The sequence below is a fragment of the Catharus ustulatus genome, chromosome 10 (assembly GCF_009819885.2).
Source record: "Catharus ustulatus isolate bCatUst1 chromosome 10, bCatUst1.pri.v2, whole genome shotgun sequence".
NCBI lineage: Eukaryota > Metazoa > Chordata > Aves > Passeriformes > Turdidae > Catharus > Catharus ustulatus.
The window spans coordinates 21,731,397-21,748,385 of record NC_046230.1 but is presented as its reverse complement, the minus strand read 5'-3'; the positions used below and the strand labels follow the sequence as shown (position 1 = coordinate 21,748,385).

At 42.5% G+C, this 16,989-nt stretch overlaps 1 protein-coding gene across 1 annotated transcript in view; it reads left to right on the top strand.

Moving 5' to 3' along the window:
• FNDC3B (fibronectin type III domain containing 3B) overlaps window positions 1–11,823 on the top strand; it is a 182,380-nt gene extending 170,557 nt beyond the window's left edge. The window contains exons 25-26 of the mRNA XM_033069139.1: window positions 1,409–1,536; window positions 8,264–11,823. Of these exons, the coding sequence (XP_032925030.1) occupies window positions 1,409–1,536; window positions 8,264–8,575 (440 nt within the window). The 3' untranslated portion in view covers window positions 8,576–11,823. The remainder of the gene's footprint in view (window positions 1–1,408; window positions 1,537–8,263) is intronic.
• Window positions 11,824–16,989: the final 5,166 nt, after the last annotated feature.

Genomic DNA, 16,989 nt, shown 5'->3' with positions numbered 1-16,989 from the left:
CATGACAAAACTAATGAACACTGCTGAGGAGAAGTGGTCTGATGCAGAATGATAGTGTTGATTCCCTTCTGTGCTCAGAGAAATACAAAGGAATTTATGTGATAAACTTAGTTTGGCTTTTTATCTATCAGAATAAAGTGTTTGTTCTCCTATAAGGTCTCCTCATCACTCTCTTAGTGATGCCAACCCTAGAATAGCTTTGTTGTTAATGGCAGTGTTTTGTAAGTGTCAGACAAAAATCTACATGTATTGAAGTGAGGGATGGAAGGAGAAGGGAAAATAATTGAGATTGTCATTGTCAGCTAAGATTAAGGCATCTATTATCAGTCTCTCAACACTAGCAGATGTGCAGAGAGAAGTAAATGGATATTGATTACATTTGGGCTTTCATGATTCATGTGTTCCTCTTGGGAAGTAACAAATCAGTCTAAAATTCGTGTAATGTATGCAGCAGCATTTGTTTCTTTGGTAGACCCTCCTGTTGTCTGTTTTTGTAGGGTTGGGGCTCTAGATTGCCTTTAACAAGCTCATGTCCTTGCACGTGCACGTGTCAACCACCTGGTACAAGTGTTCAGCACTCCTGTGTCTCCCAGTTTCATTCTCTTCTTTGCTATTGTGCTTGCTGGCTCTGCCTGATCAAGAGCTTGGTGGACCCTGGCTGCTGTTGCAGTTTTTTTTCCAGTGCCTTCCAGTGGCAGAGGCTTTGTTGTACCAAGAATGTGCTGCCCCTGTGTGTGCTGTGCTGGGCTCACCTGTGAGCTTGCTGTGGATCAAGGCACAGCATCCCTTGGCTTTCAGCTGGTGAGAGCCTCTGCCAAGGACAGCAGCCTTGTAACTGCTGACAAATTGAATTTCTCTGGAGTTCTAGTGAGAGCACTGCTCTAAGTCTGGCTAGAAATAGCAGGTCTGAGTGAGTGGGTGTCAGGCTCAGAGTTATATTCAAGTCCAAGTCTTGAGGATTGTGCTTGTCCTTTTGCTTCCCAGGCTGGACTTCATCTCTAATACAAAAGATTCTTTAGCCTCTCCTCTCATGTTCCTTCTCCTGTTTTTCCTGAATGAAATGTTTGCTATTATTCCTCTCTTTCAATGGCATGTAGCATGGGAGGGATGTGCAGGCATCTCCACTGGCACAGGTGTTTGCTCAGAACTTCACAAATTGCTGTTTTTATGAATGCCTGTCTAGTTTGTGCATTGGCTTCTGCTTTGAAAAGATCAGTGCACAGCACTGCAATTAAGTTTTGAAAGTTTTCTCTAAATGCACTCCTCCTTTGTAGCAGCTCACAGAGCTGACAGGTAAGAGGTGCTCTCCCATTTTTAACATGCCCTGGTATATATATTGCAGTGCTTATAAAACAAGATTTCAGTGCAGTCTTTATATTAAACATGAACACATTTCCTTTTATTGTAGCCCCTCGAGTGACACAGCTGGGAGGAAACTCCTGTGAAGTTACCTGGGAAATGGTGCCACCCATGAAGGGAGATCCTGTTGGTTATGTTCTGCAGGTACTGGTTGGAAGAGAATCTGAATACAAGCAGGTAGGGAAATGGTCTGGATTTAATATTGTTAAACTGATGGCATAATGGAAATGGTTTTGAAAGTCCACTGTGCTGCTTCTTTCTACTGTATTGAATTACAAGCTATGGTGATGTGTCAGGTGCACTTTGGTAAAGGCTGAGTCAAAATTAAGGGCTGTAATGGGCTGTTTTCTCCCCTAAGGGAGTATATAGAACATCATTATTTTATTGGAGTGATTTGTGTTCTTTCTGTGGTTAATCACTATTTTTAACTGTACTAGCCTTTAAAATGTTACAATTCTGTCCATGCTTGCTTCTGAGCTGGCTGCTCTTAACCATTATCTGGAGATGAGATGAAGTCAGAAGATGAATCTTTCTAAGCCAATTCCAAGACTGTCCATCAAGGTTTTCAGTCAAGTACACTTTGAGTGGTTTGTTCATCTGTCTCATTCCTGTCTGAGGTTTTGATGCACGTGTAACTGCTGTGTATCCTTTGTGTCACTGTGGAAGCAAAGGCAGTGAAGTACAGCTGATCCTTCTTCCCTTGTCTGTCTGGATTAGACATCACAAGTGGACACTTGCCCAGAGCACCTGACACAGAACAGCTCGTTCACAGTTGGATCTTTTATTTCATCTGTCACACCTCTGGCTGGGTGATTTTCTGTGCACTTCATCTGTGTGCTTTCTTTTTCCTCTGCTTTCTTTTGGTGTCATGTGGATTCCAGATAAATCCAAATTAGGGAAATGAGATATGCTATGCTAATTAAACTCTTACTCTGTGCTAATTAAGCTCTTAAAAACATGTATAAGGTAGTGCTTTCTTTACAACTGTGGTTTTGTTCCTCTTCAGGCTGTTTTTGAGTGCTGCTGTGAACTAATGAATTATCAAAAATAACACAAAAAATGCAAGATAATTCATGGGGGCGATAAAGATTCACAAACCTAATGATTGTTTTTGTCAGGAAATGATCTTTGTGCTGGTGTAGGTAATGAAACCCCCATGTTCTGTGCTGGCCTCATGTCAGTGGCAAGTAGATAAGTGGAGCTGTTTTGCTGTTGCCTGATGTACAGAGTAGCTTTGGTGTGTTACCTCCAGGTACAGCTTCAGTAAATGTAGCCCCAGTGTTTAAAATGTTCTGGGGTCCTTGGGGAGAGCTGGGCACAGCTTCATATTCCTGGGACAGAAGTGATGGCTTCATCTGCACAGTCCAGAATGTGTGGTGGGAAAAAACAGCAGTGAAGGAAGTAAAAAATACTTTCAGGGTCTTCTTATATTGAAGGTCTTCATTTCTCATGAAGCATGAGCCTCACAAGGGGGTTTTGTGGGAATTTTCATCAGTAACTCCCTGGAAGAAGTTCCTGGCTGGGATGCTCCAAATGCCACTGGGACTTGTGTAGGTGTGCTGGCTGATAACCAGCCATGGTAAAGAGGGAGACTCCACTGTTTCACCTTCACAGAATTCCCCTTTGCCCATCAAGATGTATTTCTCCATCAGGAATGTGGGTGGTGTCTGAGCACTGGGGCACATCCCTGTCCCTGAGCTGCAGTGGCTGTGTGCTCTGAGCTCCTGCAATGGGCACAGAAGATAAAACACAGAAACACCTTGCAGTGATTTTCTGGCTAATGCATTTCACCTCTGCTTTGACATGCCTGTGATCACCTGCTACTATTTAATTGAAAAATACTGTCACCAATATATTCATTAATGTTAGTGATGAGTTAATTACCTTTGAAGTGCAAGTCCTAAATTTATTTTTAAATATGTTTTATTCCCTGCAAGTGACATACATACTTTGCATATGGGGTATATTATTTTATAGCATTTTTCAAATTGTTTAGAAGGATGGCACAAATGAAATACACTCTAGATTTTCAGGCTATTCATAGAATGCAACATCAGCCACTGATATGCTTTTGGATAAAGTTGTCATTTCTCTGAAGATTGTCCCACCTGAGCTGTCTCCCTCCCCTGCACCCCAGTGTTTGCAGCCCTCCACAGCCCAAAAGCTGCTGATTTTCCACCATTTGATCTAGCAGAGGTGATACTCAAAAGTACTCAAAAGCCCTTTTTTTTCAGAATGGGACCACAGCCATCCCTGCCCTCCTATGGGAGAATATTTTGTAAATATTTCTCTGCTGAGAATTGCCTGAAGAGCTGGATTTGCTGGAGCTAAACAAGTAACGTTTTAGCTCCCTGTAAAGTGTATTTTAAGAAATGCTAATTACTCCTTTCCTGGTTTCTCACACAGTGTGTTCCTCTTTGTGTATTTGAATGCTTTATCTTTACAGATAATTTTTAAAAAGCAATGGCATAGGACAGTTCTTTTTAGGAAATCAAATCTTCCTTGTTTATGAATCAGGATGTAAGCCACAGGAAATTCCAGGAATCAGTGGCCTGGATTTGTTTTTCTGTTTCTTGCACTTCTATCTAGAATAGCTTACTCACTCAGAATTTGGCTCCAGAGTGTATTAAATTGTGTTTGCAAAGCTTTAATGTGGATTTAGGGGAGTGGGCTGGGCTGTGCAGCACCTGCAGGAGCTGCACTTTGGGATAACAGGTTTGGTTTCCCAGTTGAGCAGCTTTGGGGATGGAATCACCCAGGACCCAGGTCCTCCTAACAACTGGCCATGGAAAGTGAGAATTGAGCTTTTTAAAGCTTCGTTATCCTTAAATTGTTTGCCACTGAAGCAAAATGTTCTACCTTTGAAATTTCCAAGAATTTGGAGGCAGCAGTGTTCCATCAGCTGCTGCCACATCTCTTCTGGGAAAAAAAACTCTCTCCAAATGCTTTCCAGAAGAAGAAATAGTATGGGCAGGATGCACTGGGTGTGTGAAAATCCCCCAGCAGTTCTCAGGTCTGCACTGAGAGGTGGGTGCCTGGGAGAGCTCAGCTGGCCTTACCAAGCTCTCATTAAATTATTGTTTTTTATTTGGATTAGATTGTGTAGACACAGAAATGCTTTAGTGAAATGATAATTTCTGTAAAGCTTTAGTCAGCCAAAAATTGGGTTTCCTTCTCTGTTTTCAATAAGTCAAAAGCACTTGTGCTGGTTGTGCCAGAATATGGCAGAATTACACTGTACCTGCTGCATTTAGTACCACATTCACTGAGTATTCCCTCTGCCTCCTGGTGCCAGTTTGAGTATCTCAGCAGTGGAGTGAGTGAAAATGAGGTTGAGTTTGGATGAAGTTACAATTCAGTTTCTTAAAAAGAAACCTGTCAAGTGACTTAGCAGAAATTAAACTTGTGAATGGGCATGTTTTTGACATGGATTGCAACCCATCCCTGGCAGTGTCCAGGCCAGGTTGGACAGGGCTTGGAGCAGCCTGGGACAGTGGAAGATGTCCCTGCCCATGGCAGGGGACTGGAACTGGGTGATCTTTAAGGTCTTTACAACCCAAACCATTCTATGATTCTTTTTATCAGTATATAAAATAGGCTTTTATTAATTATTAAAGAATTGGCCATTGCATCTGGGTTCAGTAACCAGGTCAGGTTACCTTGCACTTTGCAGTTGTTGCTTATAGGGCAATTATGACTGTCATTGTTATTGTTTGGAAAGGAGGGAGAGAGGGTTGGAATTATTTAATGAGATCAGTGAAATTGAGAAATCCTTGCCTGCAGGAATTCTCTGTCTCTGTAGCTCAATCAGTAGGATCAAATACCACGAGAGGCTTCAGCAGCAGTTTATTACTTGTGATGATATTCTCATTGAGGGAGCCAGGCAAAAAGCTCACCACATTTTTATTATATTCTCAAGTGTCCAAACCAAAAAGCTGTTTTTAGGAACTGAAAGTGATAAATTAGATAGGCACTTCACTTTGGCTTGCTGGCCACCAAAGCATAATGTGCTACATATAAAATACTATTGCTGCTTCATGGAGTTATATCTGATTTCATATTTGTTCAGCAGATTTAAAGACCTTATTCATAGTTGTCAAGGGTTTTTTCTGTTGTGTGTGTAAAGTCCACTCACAGAGTGTAACTATTCACAACCAAATGTTTTTGTGCTGGGGCATCCTGCCATAGCTCTGAGGTGCTTCTGCAGCCCCTGGCACAGGGAACAATTTAATAATTGTTTACCTGGTACTGACAGGTCCACTGCTGGTAAATACTCCTCAAACCACTGAAAGCAGAACAATTTCTATAACTGTCTTAGTGCTACTGCAGAAAATGTTTGGTCTTTGTCATTGGTGAATATTAATTCACATCATCTGTCTACTTTCAACAGTTTTTCAAACTTCCCTTACAGATGCACTCTTCTCTCACTTGGCTGTCTGGCCTTTTTCTGAGAAGTGTTTTTGAATAGCTGGCTTGAGTGAACTCAGCCATCTGTACTTGTTAGACTGTAATGGAGATAGAGGTCTTTGATTTAGCCAAATTTGGCCTCCAGTTACACTGGCATTCACCATCCTGACAGAACAAAACAAGCAAAAAAACAAGGATTTTTTTTTATTGGGCAGGATGTTTTTCAGTGCAGACAGGTTGTATATGTGCAGTCCCTAGTATCTCTTAAAAATTATGAAGTTTAGATTGTAAATTTTTTTAAATGTCATTATTTGGATTTTATTGGATTATTTTATTTTGGTTCAGAATTGGTTATACTGGTTGCAAAGGCTTATTTGTGGCAAAGGCATGTAGAGCTTTTCTGGCTATAATTTTTGATTATTAATTACAGCAGCACCAGAAAGCAAATCCTGCTGACAGCTGTTTTGTGAGGGCTTTGAGTTGCCCTGACTCAGAATCTAAAGAAATGGGAGTTAGGTGGAAGAATCCTGACTCAGTCCTGTGCCCACAGTTGCCCTCAACAGGGAGTGTTAGAAATGGAATTGTCCTTGGAGAACAGAGGTGTTCTGGGGATGAGGGCTGCTCTGCAAACAGATGTTTCATCCCTCACATCACTCTGTGGGCAGCTACAGAATTCCAGTGTTGTTTTCCCTGCAATTACAGTAACCCAGTGACACTCCTCACTGGCACTGGGAGGGCAAACAAAGACAAGAAGAAAGGCAGCAGTGCATGGCTGTGCCCAGTGTCAGGGGTTTAGGGGGGAATTTGCTGTTGTCCTGTCACTAGAGGGAACTTCCTGCAAATACTGAGCAGTACTTGAGTAAGGCAATATTTATTTAAATGTTGTTTCTTGGTCTGTGCCTCGGGTCCAAGAAACATGAGCTAGTTAGAGGACTTGTGCTTAGTCTGGAAACCCAGACTCACCATCATTCAAACTGCATCTGGAAGAGTTGTGAAAGCTGGAAAGGAAAGGAGAAGAAAAATGAAAGGAGCACCTTAATCTCTTTGTCATAGACCTCAAAAAATCAGCAACCAGCTGTTTAGGCAAGGGATGAGTCTCAGGGGCAAGCAGGGCAGGAGAGCTGGGAAGCTGAGCTCCAGAAGTGCTCTTGAGCTGAGCAGGTTTCTTCTCTTTTCTCCTCATTTCTTACTCCAGAGTAACACACAGGAAATCCTCTGTGGGCTTGGGACTAGTTTCCCACTTTCTCTCCTTTTCTTGCCTCTGGGAGGACAGAGATGCTCTCAAACTTCTGTTCCAAGCAAAGAGAAGGGAATTGGTAAATGAGCAGAGGAAGAAGCAGCTGAAGTTCAGGATGTTTTTTTCCCAGCAGACACAGGCACTCTGTGACACTTTTTTCATGTCATGAAATATCAGTCTCCATTATATAAATTATTTGTTTACAGAGTTTGTGAATGTTTCCAGTGGTTTTTTTCCATTTAAGTTACAAAATTGTCTCAGATACTCAGTTTTTTCTCTCCTTTCTGGTACCATGACTTATGCTCTGAGTCATGTGGTACCTACATTTGATTAACATAAATATGTGATGGGTTTGGATTAGTAAATAACCAAATATAATGCAATCAAGAGGAAAATTTTCATACCTTAATAATATTTTATTATTTCCACAGTTCTGAAAGTGCAATTTCTGGCAAGATTTCTGTTTCTTGAGAGAAAAGTGAGGGGAAAATACATCAAAATGACATTTGTGTGCAATTTTACAGCTACACATGGAATAACTTGCAATAACCTCATTTCCAGGTTTTCTTCCTTTTGGGGCCAGACAGGGCAATTATGTCCTAGACATGTTTTGGGTGTACAGTCACACTTTGAGAGTGCAGAAATACGTTTGTAGCATTTATCACACCCACAAAGATTAGGTTACTTGTCCCTGTGTGCACTGTGTTGGGGCTTGTTGAGAAGTTCTCCACCTGCCTCTGTTTTTCCAAAACCTGCATTGACTCAGAAAGCTCCTTCCTTTGAGAAGCATTTCCTTAGAGACTTGGAGAGGCTCCCTGGAACAGAGGCTAGACAGAGAATAAAGTAGGTGTTTATTTATTAGGAAGAAAGGATATTGGTCACAAGCTTTTCAGACAGATATAAGTTTGGTCTATTTGCATATCAGGGTTTAATTATCCAGTTACAGCTTCAGGTAATGAAGTCACATCTCCCCAGTTTGGTCCCCCAAATTCATTTTTGTTTAGATTTTTCGGGTCCTGGGGCTGCAGTGGTGACCTGGAAGGATTGTTTTGTCTGCCCAAAATGTGGAAAAGGGTGCCAACACTCTGTGTGGAGTTCAGAGTGATTCACTAACACAGTACAGGATCTGAAAAATATAAAATCTAAAACTTTTATATCAGTAAAAGCCCGAACTCCCGTGGCGCGTTCCCCGCCAAACCTCGCGCGCGGAAGCCGGAGGCATCGCTGTGTCTGACCGGGCTGCCTGCTTTGTTTCCAAAGGTGTACAAGGGAGAAGAAACCACATTCCACATCTCAGGCCTGCAGGTGAGCACAGACTATCGGTTCCGCGTGTGCGCCTGCCGGCGCTGCGGGGACACGGGCCAGGAGCTCAGCGGCCCCTTCAGCCCCTCGGCGGCGTTCGCGCTGCAGCGCGGCGCCCTGGAGCTGCCGGGCGAGCCGGGCAGTGCCCACGACCCCAAGGCCAAGCCCATGGTGCCCACGGATGAACAGTTCGCTGCCCTCATCGTGCTCGGCTTCGCCAGCCTCTCCATCATCTTCGCCTGCATCCTACAGTACTTCTTTATGAAGTGACGCGGTTCAGCCGGAGCTCCAAATACAGGTTTAACTAATGCTACGCATTATAATCCACACATTTATTCAGATAGTCCTCCTCCTTTTTTTCCCCCTCTTTTTTTTTTTTTGTTTTGTTTCTTTTTTTTTTGCGTTTTTTTTTTTTTTGTTGGTTTTTTTTGGGAAATCCTTCGTTCTACCGTGCGTTTTATATACCGCTGTCGTTTTTACGGTTCTAGCTTGAAGAAAGATAAATCAGTGTTTTGATGCACCTTTTTGAAATTCAGAACTAGGAAGTGGTCAAACTGGAGAAACAAGCAAACCAGATACCAAAAGCAAGATTTCTTTGTTTTTCCTTCACGATTTCAAAAGTGTCACCAATTTGCCTTTTCAATGTTGTTTTGGGTTTTTTTTTTCACTGAAGTTCATGCAGTCTCTTATTTTATCTTACTATTTAGGAATTTTTAATCATGAGTCACTTTTTTTGTCTCTTCATGTTCCTTCTAAACATTAGTCACAAGTGTGTATAGTGGTAAGACTAGGATACAGTGTTAGTCAAGTACCAGTTTTTCCTTGAACAGTATTAGCAATGTTGCCTACAAATTATTCACTACATTTGCCCCAGTTTTTCAAGACAAAACCCTAAGTTGTTGTTTTAACTGTTTAGTGCATTTAAATTGGAACAGCATCCTGCAGTTGGAAAACTTTTTTAGTTGCCTGTTATTTTTACAAACACTATAAACTGCCTGTATAAGAAATCAAATAACCAAACTGCATATAAATTACGAAGCATTATAGACTTTTTTTTTTACCATTTTGATTCCTAGCAGTAATTTTAAGTAAGAGGGCATTGTGCAATAGTTAGTTATTCCCATGTTCAGCTATTTAAAAGCTGCTTTAACTTGTCTGTTTGTCACTGTATATAACTATTCCTAATCTAATACTAGATATTATTCTATTCAGCCTGATTTATATGATTCGAGCTGGTGACAGCTTACTGCCTCTACTGAATTAGGTGAGATTTACACTCAATGGAAGCAAACTTTACTGTCAGTTGATCTTTTTTTTATTATTAATATTATTGTTATTTTTTTGAGGGGTATCTATTTTATGGAACTTTCTTGGAGGTGTCAGAAATCACATCTGTTCGTTTTTAATACCTTAAGAGGGTGTCTATGCTGTTCTTACCATGGGGCTGACTGAAATAACTTGGTACCTGGCAAAAGTGAGAGGAGAGTCCTGCAGAGGAATGGTCCCTGCTCTGGTGGCAGTGTCCCCCTCCTGCCTGCCCCCTTCCCAGACACATTTTAATCCATCGAGACACTAGATTTTAACTCTTGAGTCATGGGGTTATTTATATTAAGTCAACATTGTGCGAGTACCTCAGGGACATAAATGAGCTGGAGGTGCAAATAGATTCCAAAAGGGTGCAACAGACACAGTGTATTTCCCTGCCTCTTGTTTTTGTATATTTTTGCTACTTGATTTTGCTTTTGTCCTAGCTTTTTTGTGCTCTGTCTCCATCGTCTAAGATTCAGTGTCCTGTACTAGCATAATATTCCCTTAACCAAAGTAATGGGGAAAAAAACAACATTATTTTTGTTTTTAGGTTTATTTATACTATATACTGCATACAGTACTTTAAATACCAATTACAGTGCAATCTTTTTATTTATTGTAAAAAAAAATAAAAAATAAAAAGTGTACTTATGTACTAATCTAATCCCCCTCTCCATCCTCCCCATAGCATGTTACATTTTGTCTGTTTTATACTGTTGTACTTTAGGTCAACTTTTTACCTGGCAGCATTCCTAGTATTATTAATCTTCTTGCATTTTCTTGTGTTTTTGAAGATGGGAGCATCTAGTACATTAAATGCCAAAAAAACCCATTATCAGTGATTCAAACGTTTACATGTATCCAAAAACAAAATCATCTCTGGAAAGAAAGTGCTAAGATCAATGAATTATTCTGTGTGCCTCTCTAGATGTAGCAAATATTAGAAATGTTCTGTATTTTGTTATTGACTATAATTAGTTTGATTTAGCCTTGCAAACTAATGGCATTGAGCTAAATATATATATTTTTTTGTTTTTTGCCAAAGTCATGGCTTGTCAAATTTATTTACATCTTATTTAAATTTATTTGTGATATGAAACTCTGTGACCTTGCATCTGTATTTTGTGAGCAAAGAGTATACAGCTGTTTTCATTGGAGGGGAGAAGAGTGTATTTTTTAAAAGGATGAAAAGACCGCTAGTTTGGAAAAACCCAGAAATTTGAATAGATTCCCTTTTTTTATTTTTGGTATATTGTTTGAGCAGTGCTGCTATGAAATCCGAGCTTGACACCTTTTTTTTAAGGAAAAAAAAACAAAAACAAAACTGCTTTAATAAAGAAAGGAAAAAACCCAATGTGCTCTAGATTAGCAATTTTGAAAGTTGGAAATACAAGTGCTACTAAAAGCAGTGAGCAGAATTGGAGGGGAGAGAATCAGCCACACCCAAAGCATCTCTGGCACTGCTGATTTTTGGGTCTCTTGTAGCCACACCAAGCAGAGCCCCCAGCCCAAGGCTGAGCTGTTGGGAGATGGTGCTGGGGCAGGCCCAGTGAATTTGACATTTTCAGTCTGTATCTCCTACCACACTGATCTGATTGTCACTGGTGTGTCAGGGACAAAGATCTCTGATGTCCCTTCTGTTCTGAGGTCCTTGTCCCTGACTCAGCACTGCTGATGCCCTTCCCAAACCTCCTCTGGTCCAGCAGTGTTGGATCCAACCCCAGGGCACTCTGCTCTCACAGAAATCACCACCACCAACAAAGGTAGAATGAAACACTAAGTATTTAATACCCTTAAGGAAGGAGAGAGATGTTTTTATATTGTTCTGCCTTTTTCTTTATGAACTTGAAGTGTTTTCTAATCCTGTTTGTTGGCTCCAGTAGCTCAGTATTCAGTGTCACGATTGAGAAGTGCCCTAATTGAATGTGTATGAACCTTATTCTTGCACAGTTCTTTAAATTGAAAAAGAAAAATAAAATGTTTTTACCTCACTATGGGAACATACATTCCAAGCTTTTCAACTTAAAAAAAAAAATAATCAGAAGTTTTCTTGTATTGTAAATTTTAGACTATTTCATATGCATTATATTAAAACTGCCATATCAATTTTAATGTATAGATTTTGCAAATACTACACTATGTATGTAAGACTTAACTGTATCTGTAGTGTATATGTAATATATTTATGCCCAATAAATGTTTTAATTCTTTCTGTTTTAATTCTTTATTTTAATTGAACATAGCCCTTTGGGTCTACACATTCTCTTCTGGCAGGTCAGTGCTGCTGTGCATCCTGGAGCAAGGGTGGGAGCCCTGAATTTACCTCAGGATGTTTCTGGTTTGTAATTGGAGTGATTTTTGTGGTTTTTTGAAGAGTTTATAGTGATAATCTGGAAATGAGGTAATTCTCTCTTAGTAATTAAACACTTGAAATACTAGAGCTTTTAACTTACTAGTTATGTGCAATGAATTCAATTCCTCATCATGATGAATTAGTCTAGTATGTATACATGTTTCTTGTCAAACACATTCATGTTAATTTTTTAATACTTTTATTCAAGTCACTGCATAAACACAACACAATTGATTTGTTTGCTTTTTTAATTACTGCAGTTTACAACATGAGTGGGGTTTTCCTAGGGGAATACAGTAACTTTTTTCACTTGGTTGCTCAGCTTTTTTATTTGAGCAGTGCTTGCCAAGACACTCTTTAACGAAATCTTTTAAATATGTAAAATAGTAATCTTTGTCATCTGAGGAGATGTTTTATTTTCAGTGGTCCCTGGTTTATTGTCAGGGGTGTCTGCAGAGGTGCTGGAGGGCAGTGAGAGCCCATGGGAGCCAAGCAGGATTTAAACATTTGCTGTTGGGGTTCTGAGTGTTACCTTGTGCTGTTATCACCCACAGGTTTTTGCAGAGGTGCTGGGTGCCTTTCCCACACCCAGACTGTGCAGAGCTGGGTAAGTAGCACTAAATTTGCCATGGATTTTGTTTTGTGAGGGAGCACAGAGCAACTGGACCCGGGCTTGGGTGATGCTGGATTTACCAGCATGTCTTTACCTGCTGGCAGGAGAAGTATCAGCTTTGAAAAGTTCTGGAGGAGAGCAGAAGCTCGTGTTTTGGGTATGTTTGTGGTGTTGCCAGCAACCTTTGGGGTGGTGCAGCAGAGGGCTGTGGCCCTGGCACATGTCACAGTGTGAGCAGTGCCAGGTGTGCCCCAGCAGCGCGTGGTCCCCAGGCTGGCGCTGCCGTTTCTATGGCAGCGGCGATTCTCTCCTCTCAGTAATCACTGAGCTGCTCAAAAACCAACGCCTGGAATTTGTTTTGCTCCTTACTTGAGTCACTCCTGCCAGCTCCCAGCACGTTTGGTGTGGTGCAGGAGAGCTGAGCCCCATGGAAGGGGGTCAGAGCCACGTGTGGCACCAGCTGAGCCACGCGCTCCCAGGACGAGTTTGGGAAGCAAATGGGATCTGGAGTGACATCAGTCCCTGTTGTTCATCTCCTGTGGAGCTTTTCCACAAACTCACCTGTGTCTTTGAATTTTAGGAGGTGCTCAAATCCAGTGTGCTATTAAAAAGAAAACAGCTGAAGGGGGGTGGGTCACAGCACCAGTGTTGTGTCAGAGGACCAAGGCTCTCCTGCCTGTCCCTCCCGTCTCAAAGCATAGCTCAGGTATTTAAAATCCCCCTGAACATACTTGGGCTGGCCCCTTCCAACCCAAACCATTCTGTGATTCCATTCTGTGAATTGGTGGCCTGTGGACATGGACATCATCTCCAGCACTGGGATCTACATCAACAGGATGGTTCTGTTAGACCTGCAACCAAAGGTGTTAGAGACAAGAAGAAATTTGTGTGGTAATATGAAGTATACATTATATTTCCTCAGCAAATCTTTTTCTAGAATTATTACACAGTTCATGATTTATTGTCATTTATTGAAGTGGTGTAGAACTATATTCTCTGTCCTTAACCTGGCCTGGAGTAAAGATGCAAATGTTATCTTTATTTTTCTTGGAGTGAGAACCACAAGTAGAGATGAACGTGGACAGCTGAGATCCCCTGAAAGGGCTATTTTATTGGTACTACATTCTGAATAATTACATCTATTTTTGCTCTTGACAATTGCTCTTACAATACCCAGATTCTTGGCTCAGTGAAATAAAAAGAAGTTTCACAAGATGCTTTCAAACACAGCGGATTAGCCTGGGATCTGCTGTTACCTAACTGAATGTGCTGTTATTAGCTTGAGTAGTTACATTTACTGCACTAATTGGTGGCATAGATGGTCTTGCATGCAATCAAAGCTATTTTTAGGTCTCCTGACATGGTTAATAAATAACTGCTTGGGTCAGTGTGCTCAGTGGATGTCATTTCTTAGTAATTTTATTAGCTCATCTCTCTCACTTTCTGTCATATGAAAGCTATTACTCTCTACAAATAAAATGGAGCAAACAGTAGGGATGCAAAAGTCTTCTGAGGATTAACTTGTGAACAGATTTGAGAAATTCACCCTAATCCAATGCAAATATTGTCTTTTTTTAATTTATAGCTCAACTGCTCTTTTCTTTCCATGAGAAGCCTGTGAGCTGGAGGTGGGGTCCTGGGCTCAGAGGCAGCACTGGTGATGTTGGTGTTCCCTGGCTGCACTCTGGGCAGGATGCACTTGGTCCCTGCTCAGCCATGGCTTCAGCTCCTCAGGGCTTGCTGAGAAAATCAGGTCTTAGCTCTCAGCAGGGCCAGATATCCCCTGGGATGCTGCTGTGTGCAGTTTGTATTGTTGTAGCTCTGGATTAGTGATTGCTCTGGATCACAGCACTGAAGCCAGTGCTGCTCCTTCTCTCCGGTGAGGGGATTCAGAGTTCCTCGTGCTCTTCATGGCTCTGTCCTGTCTTCTTTAAGGTGTCAGGTTCAGTGTTCTGAATCCCAAAGCATGCCAGCTGTACCAGCCTCTGGTTATTCTCTGAATGAGCCCTGTGTGGGCAGTGATGGTGCAAGCCCCTTGCCCTGGTTCCCATCAGCCTGTCCCAGGAGGGGTGCTGGATGCAGATCTGGGCACAGCCTGTGGCACTGGCACTGCTCCAGATTGGGAAATCTGGCATGAACCCACAGCAAAGACTGAAAGGAAGCAGGTAAATACAAACCTCTCGTGGGTTTTGACCCCAAGCTGGTCTGAGGTGCCTTCCCTGGGAAGGTGATGTGCCCTGGCACAGGTTCCCCAGGGAAGTTGTGGGTGCCTCATCCCTGGAAGTGCTCATGACCAGGTTGGACTGAGTTCTGAGCAACCTGGAACAGTGGAAAATGTCCCTGCCTATGTCAGGGTGGTGGGACTAGATGGGCTTTAAGGTCTCTTCCAACTCTAACCATCCCATGATTGTACATACCAGCATTAGTCCAGAGATCCTCAGGCATCCCAGGGATGAGCCCACACCAGCACTCCTCTCCCAGAGCCAGGGTACCAGCCAAGGCACACAGAAACCTTGTGCTGGCTGCCCACTTCCCTCCTCACAAACCAACAATAGTTCAGTGGGTTCAGAACTCCACATTCAATCACAACTAACTCGGGTGATTGCACCTTCCACAGCCCCATGCTGCTGCTCCCAGCACAGCACAGCAAATTTTGGAAAAGTCAATCTTATTGTCACTGCTTGATAAAAACCCCAAGGTGCTATTGACTGGGCAGGATGTCTGCCTGTGTGTGTGACCGTGGATCTTGGCTCAATTTTGGGAAAATTTGTAGTGTGCATTGTTGCTGTCTTCTCTCAGACTGCCGTGTTAAAACTGTTTAAATCTCTTTTCCTCAGAGCTCGTCCTGGTGAGTCTCATTGCAGAGCAGGCTCGAGGTGTCAGATTCCCTGCCTGCCCACCTTAATGAGCCATGATTTCAGCACCAGGTCATTAGTGGAAGGAGGCTGTGCAGGGAAGAACAATGTGGATAGAGGCTTGGAAATAGCCGTGCCCTTTTTTTCTCATGGACAGTGCTGCAATCATGTGAAAATCAATCAGAACATGAGAAAATAGCAAAGGATCTTTTGATCCAGTAGCATCAAAAATAGGGGCAAGTGCTGGGAGAACATTTCCTGAGCCCTCAGAACAGTCTCTGACAGCAATTTTGCCCTGTGCATTCACTCACGTCACAAAACCATTGTTTTGCTCCCAGTGAAAGAATCACAGCAGGTGTGGAAAGCCATAAAACGTCTTTATCTGGAGAAACACAAGTGGTTTATCGTTAAATACAACGGGAGGAGCACCCTGTAGCTCTCAGAAGGGTGTATTTGTACACAGAAATGAGAGCTGGCGTTGGCAGCTGGGTGGTTTGGATGCTGATTTAGAAGTCACCCCCTCCTCCTCCTCCTCCTCCTCCTCCCATCCTTGGGGTGGTTTGCTGGGATGTGCATAACACCTGTGGGCTCTGCTGACACTGCTGCCTTCTCAGCCCACTCCTGTGGCAGTGACAGGGTGTCAGGGGTGGGATCCAGGGGATGCTGAACATCAGTGGGTTTGGAGGTGCTCTCAGTGAGCAGAACCAGGTCAGTGTGTCTGCAGGTCTCAGAGAAACCAGCAGTCAGCATCACCAGGTCAGCTCCAAGAGGAAACCCAGGTGCTTTTTGTTCTCATCCAGGTAATTGGGTTCATGAGAGGCTCTGAATTTTGGTCTTAGAGGAGAAGTCATGGCATGCACCCATCCACAGCTGAGATTCAGAAGGGCCATAGCACACAAGCACTGGAATTGCAAGGGAATGGAGACCTTTCTGCTGGGAAAAGCACTGAGGAATCCTGTTAAAGACCCACAGAGTGTGTTAGTTACATGGGATAAAGCTGATGTGCTATATGGGGTGCTGGAATGACAACTGGACTAAGGCTTGACAGTGAGTGACTGCAGAAAATCATTAGCCTGCATTAATACAAGATGGATTAAATTTTCCCTTTCTCCACTGTACTTGCATAATCACAATGTAGATATAAGAGGCAGATTCTGATCTAACATTTGTTTTTCTGCTTTTTTACCTGAACAGCAGCAGGCAGGGTTGTGGTTTCATGATCTGACAGAGCTGGCACAGCTGGACCCCATCATCTAACACCTGCTTTGGACAAAAGTTTGGCCAGGGATGTGGGACATGAAGCCAAAGCCCTGTGGGTTTTACCTGTCTCACCAGAACTTGTGTTTCAGAGGGAAAAGCCATTGGCAAGCATGTCTGTGGGAGGAGATTGCTTTTGTTCCTGTGAAGCCTATGGGGAGCTGGGAGGATTCCAGGTGGTCCATCAGGTGGGGATGGGGGAGGAGGTGGCTGAGGGGGTGTCACTGCCCTCTGAATGATGGATTTGCCCAGAGGAGCAGAGGTTTCCCATTAACACCACAGCAGCTTCCAGCTCTCC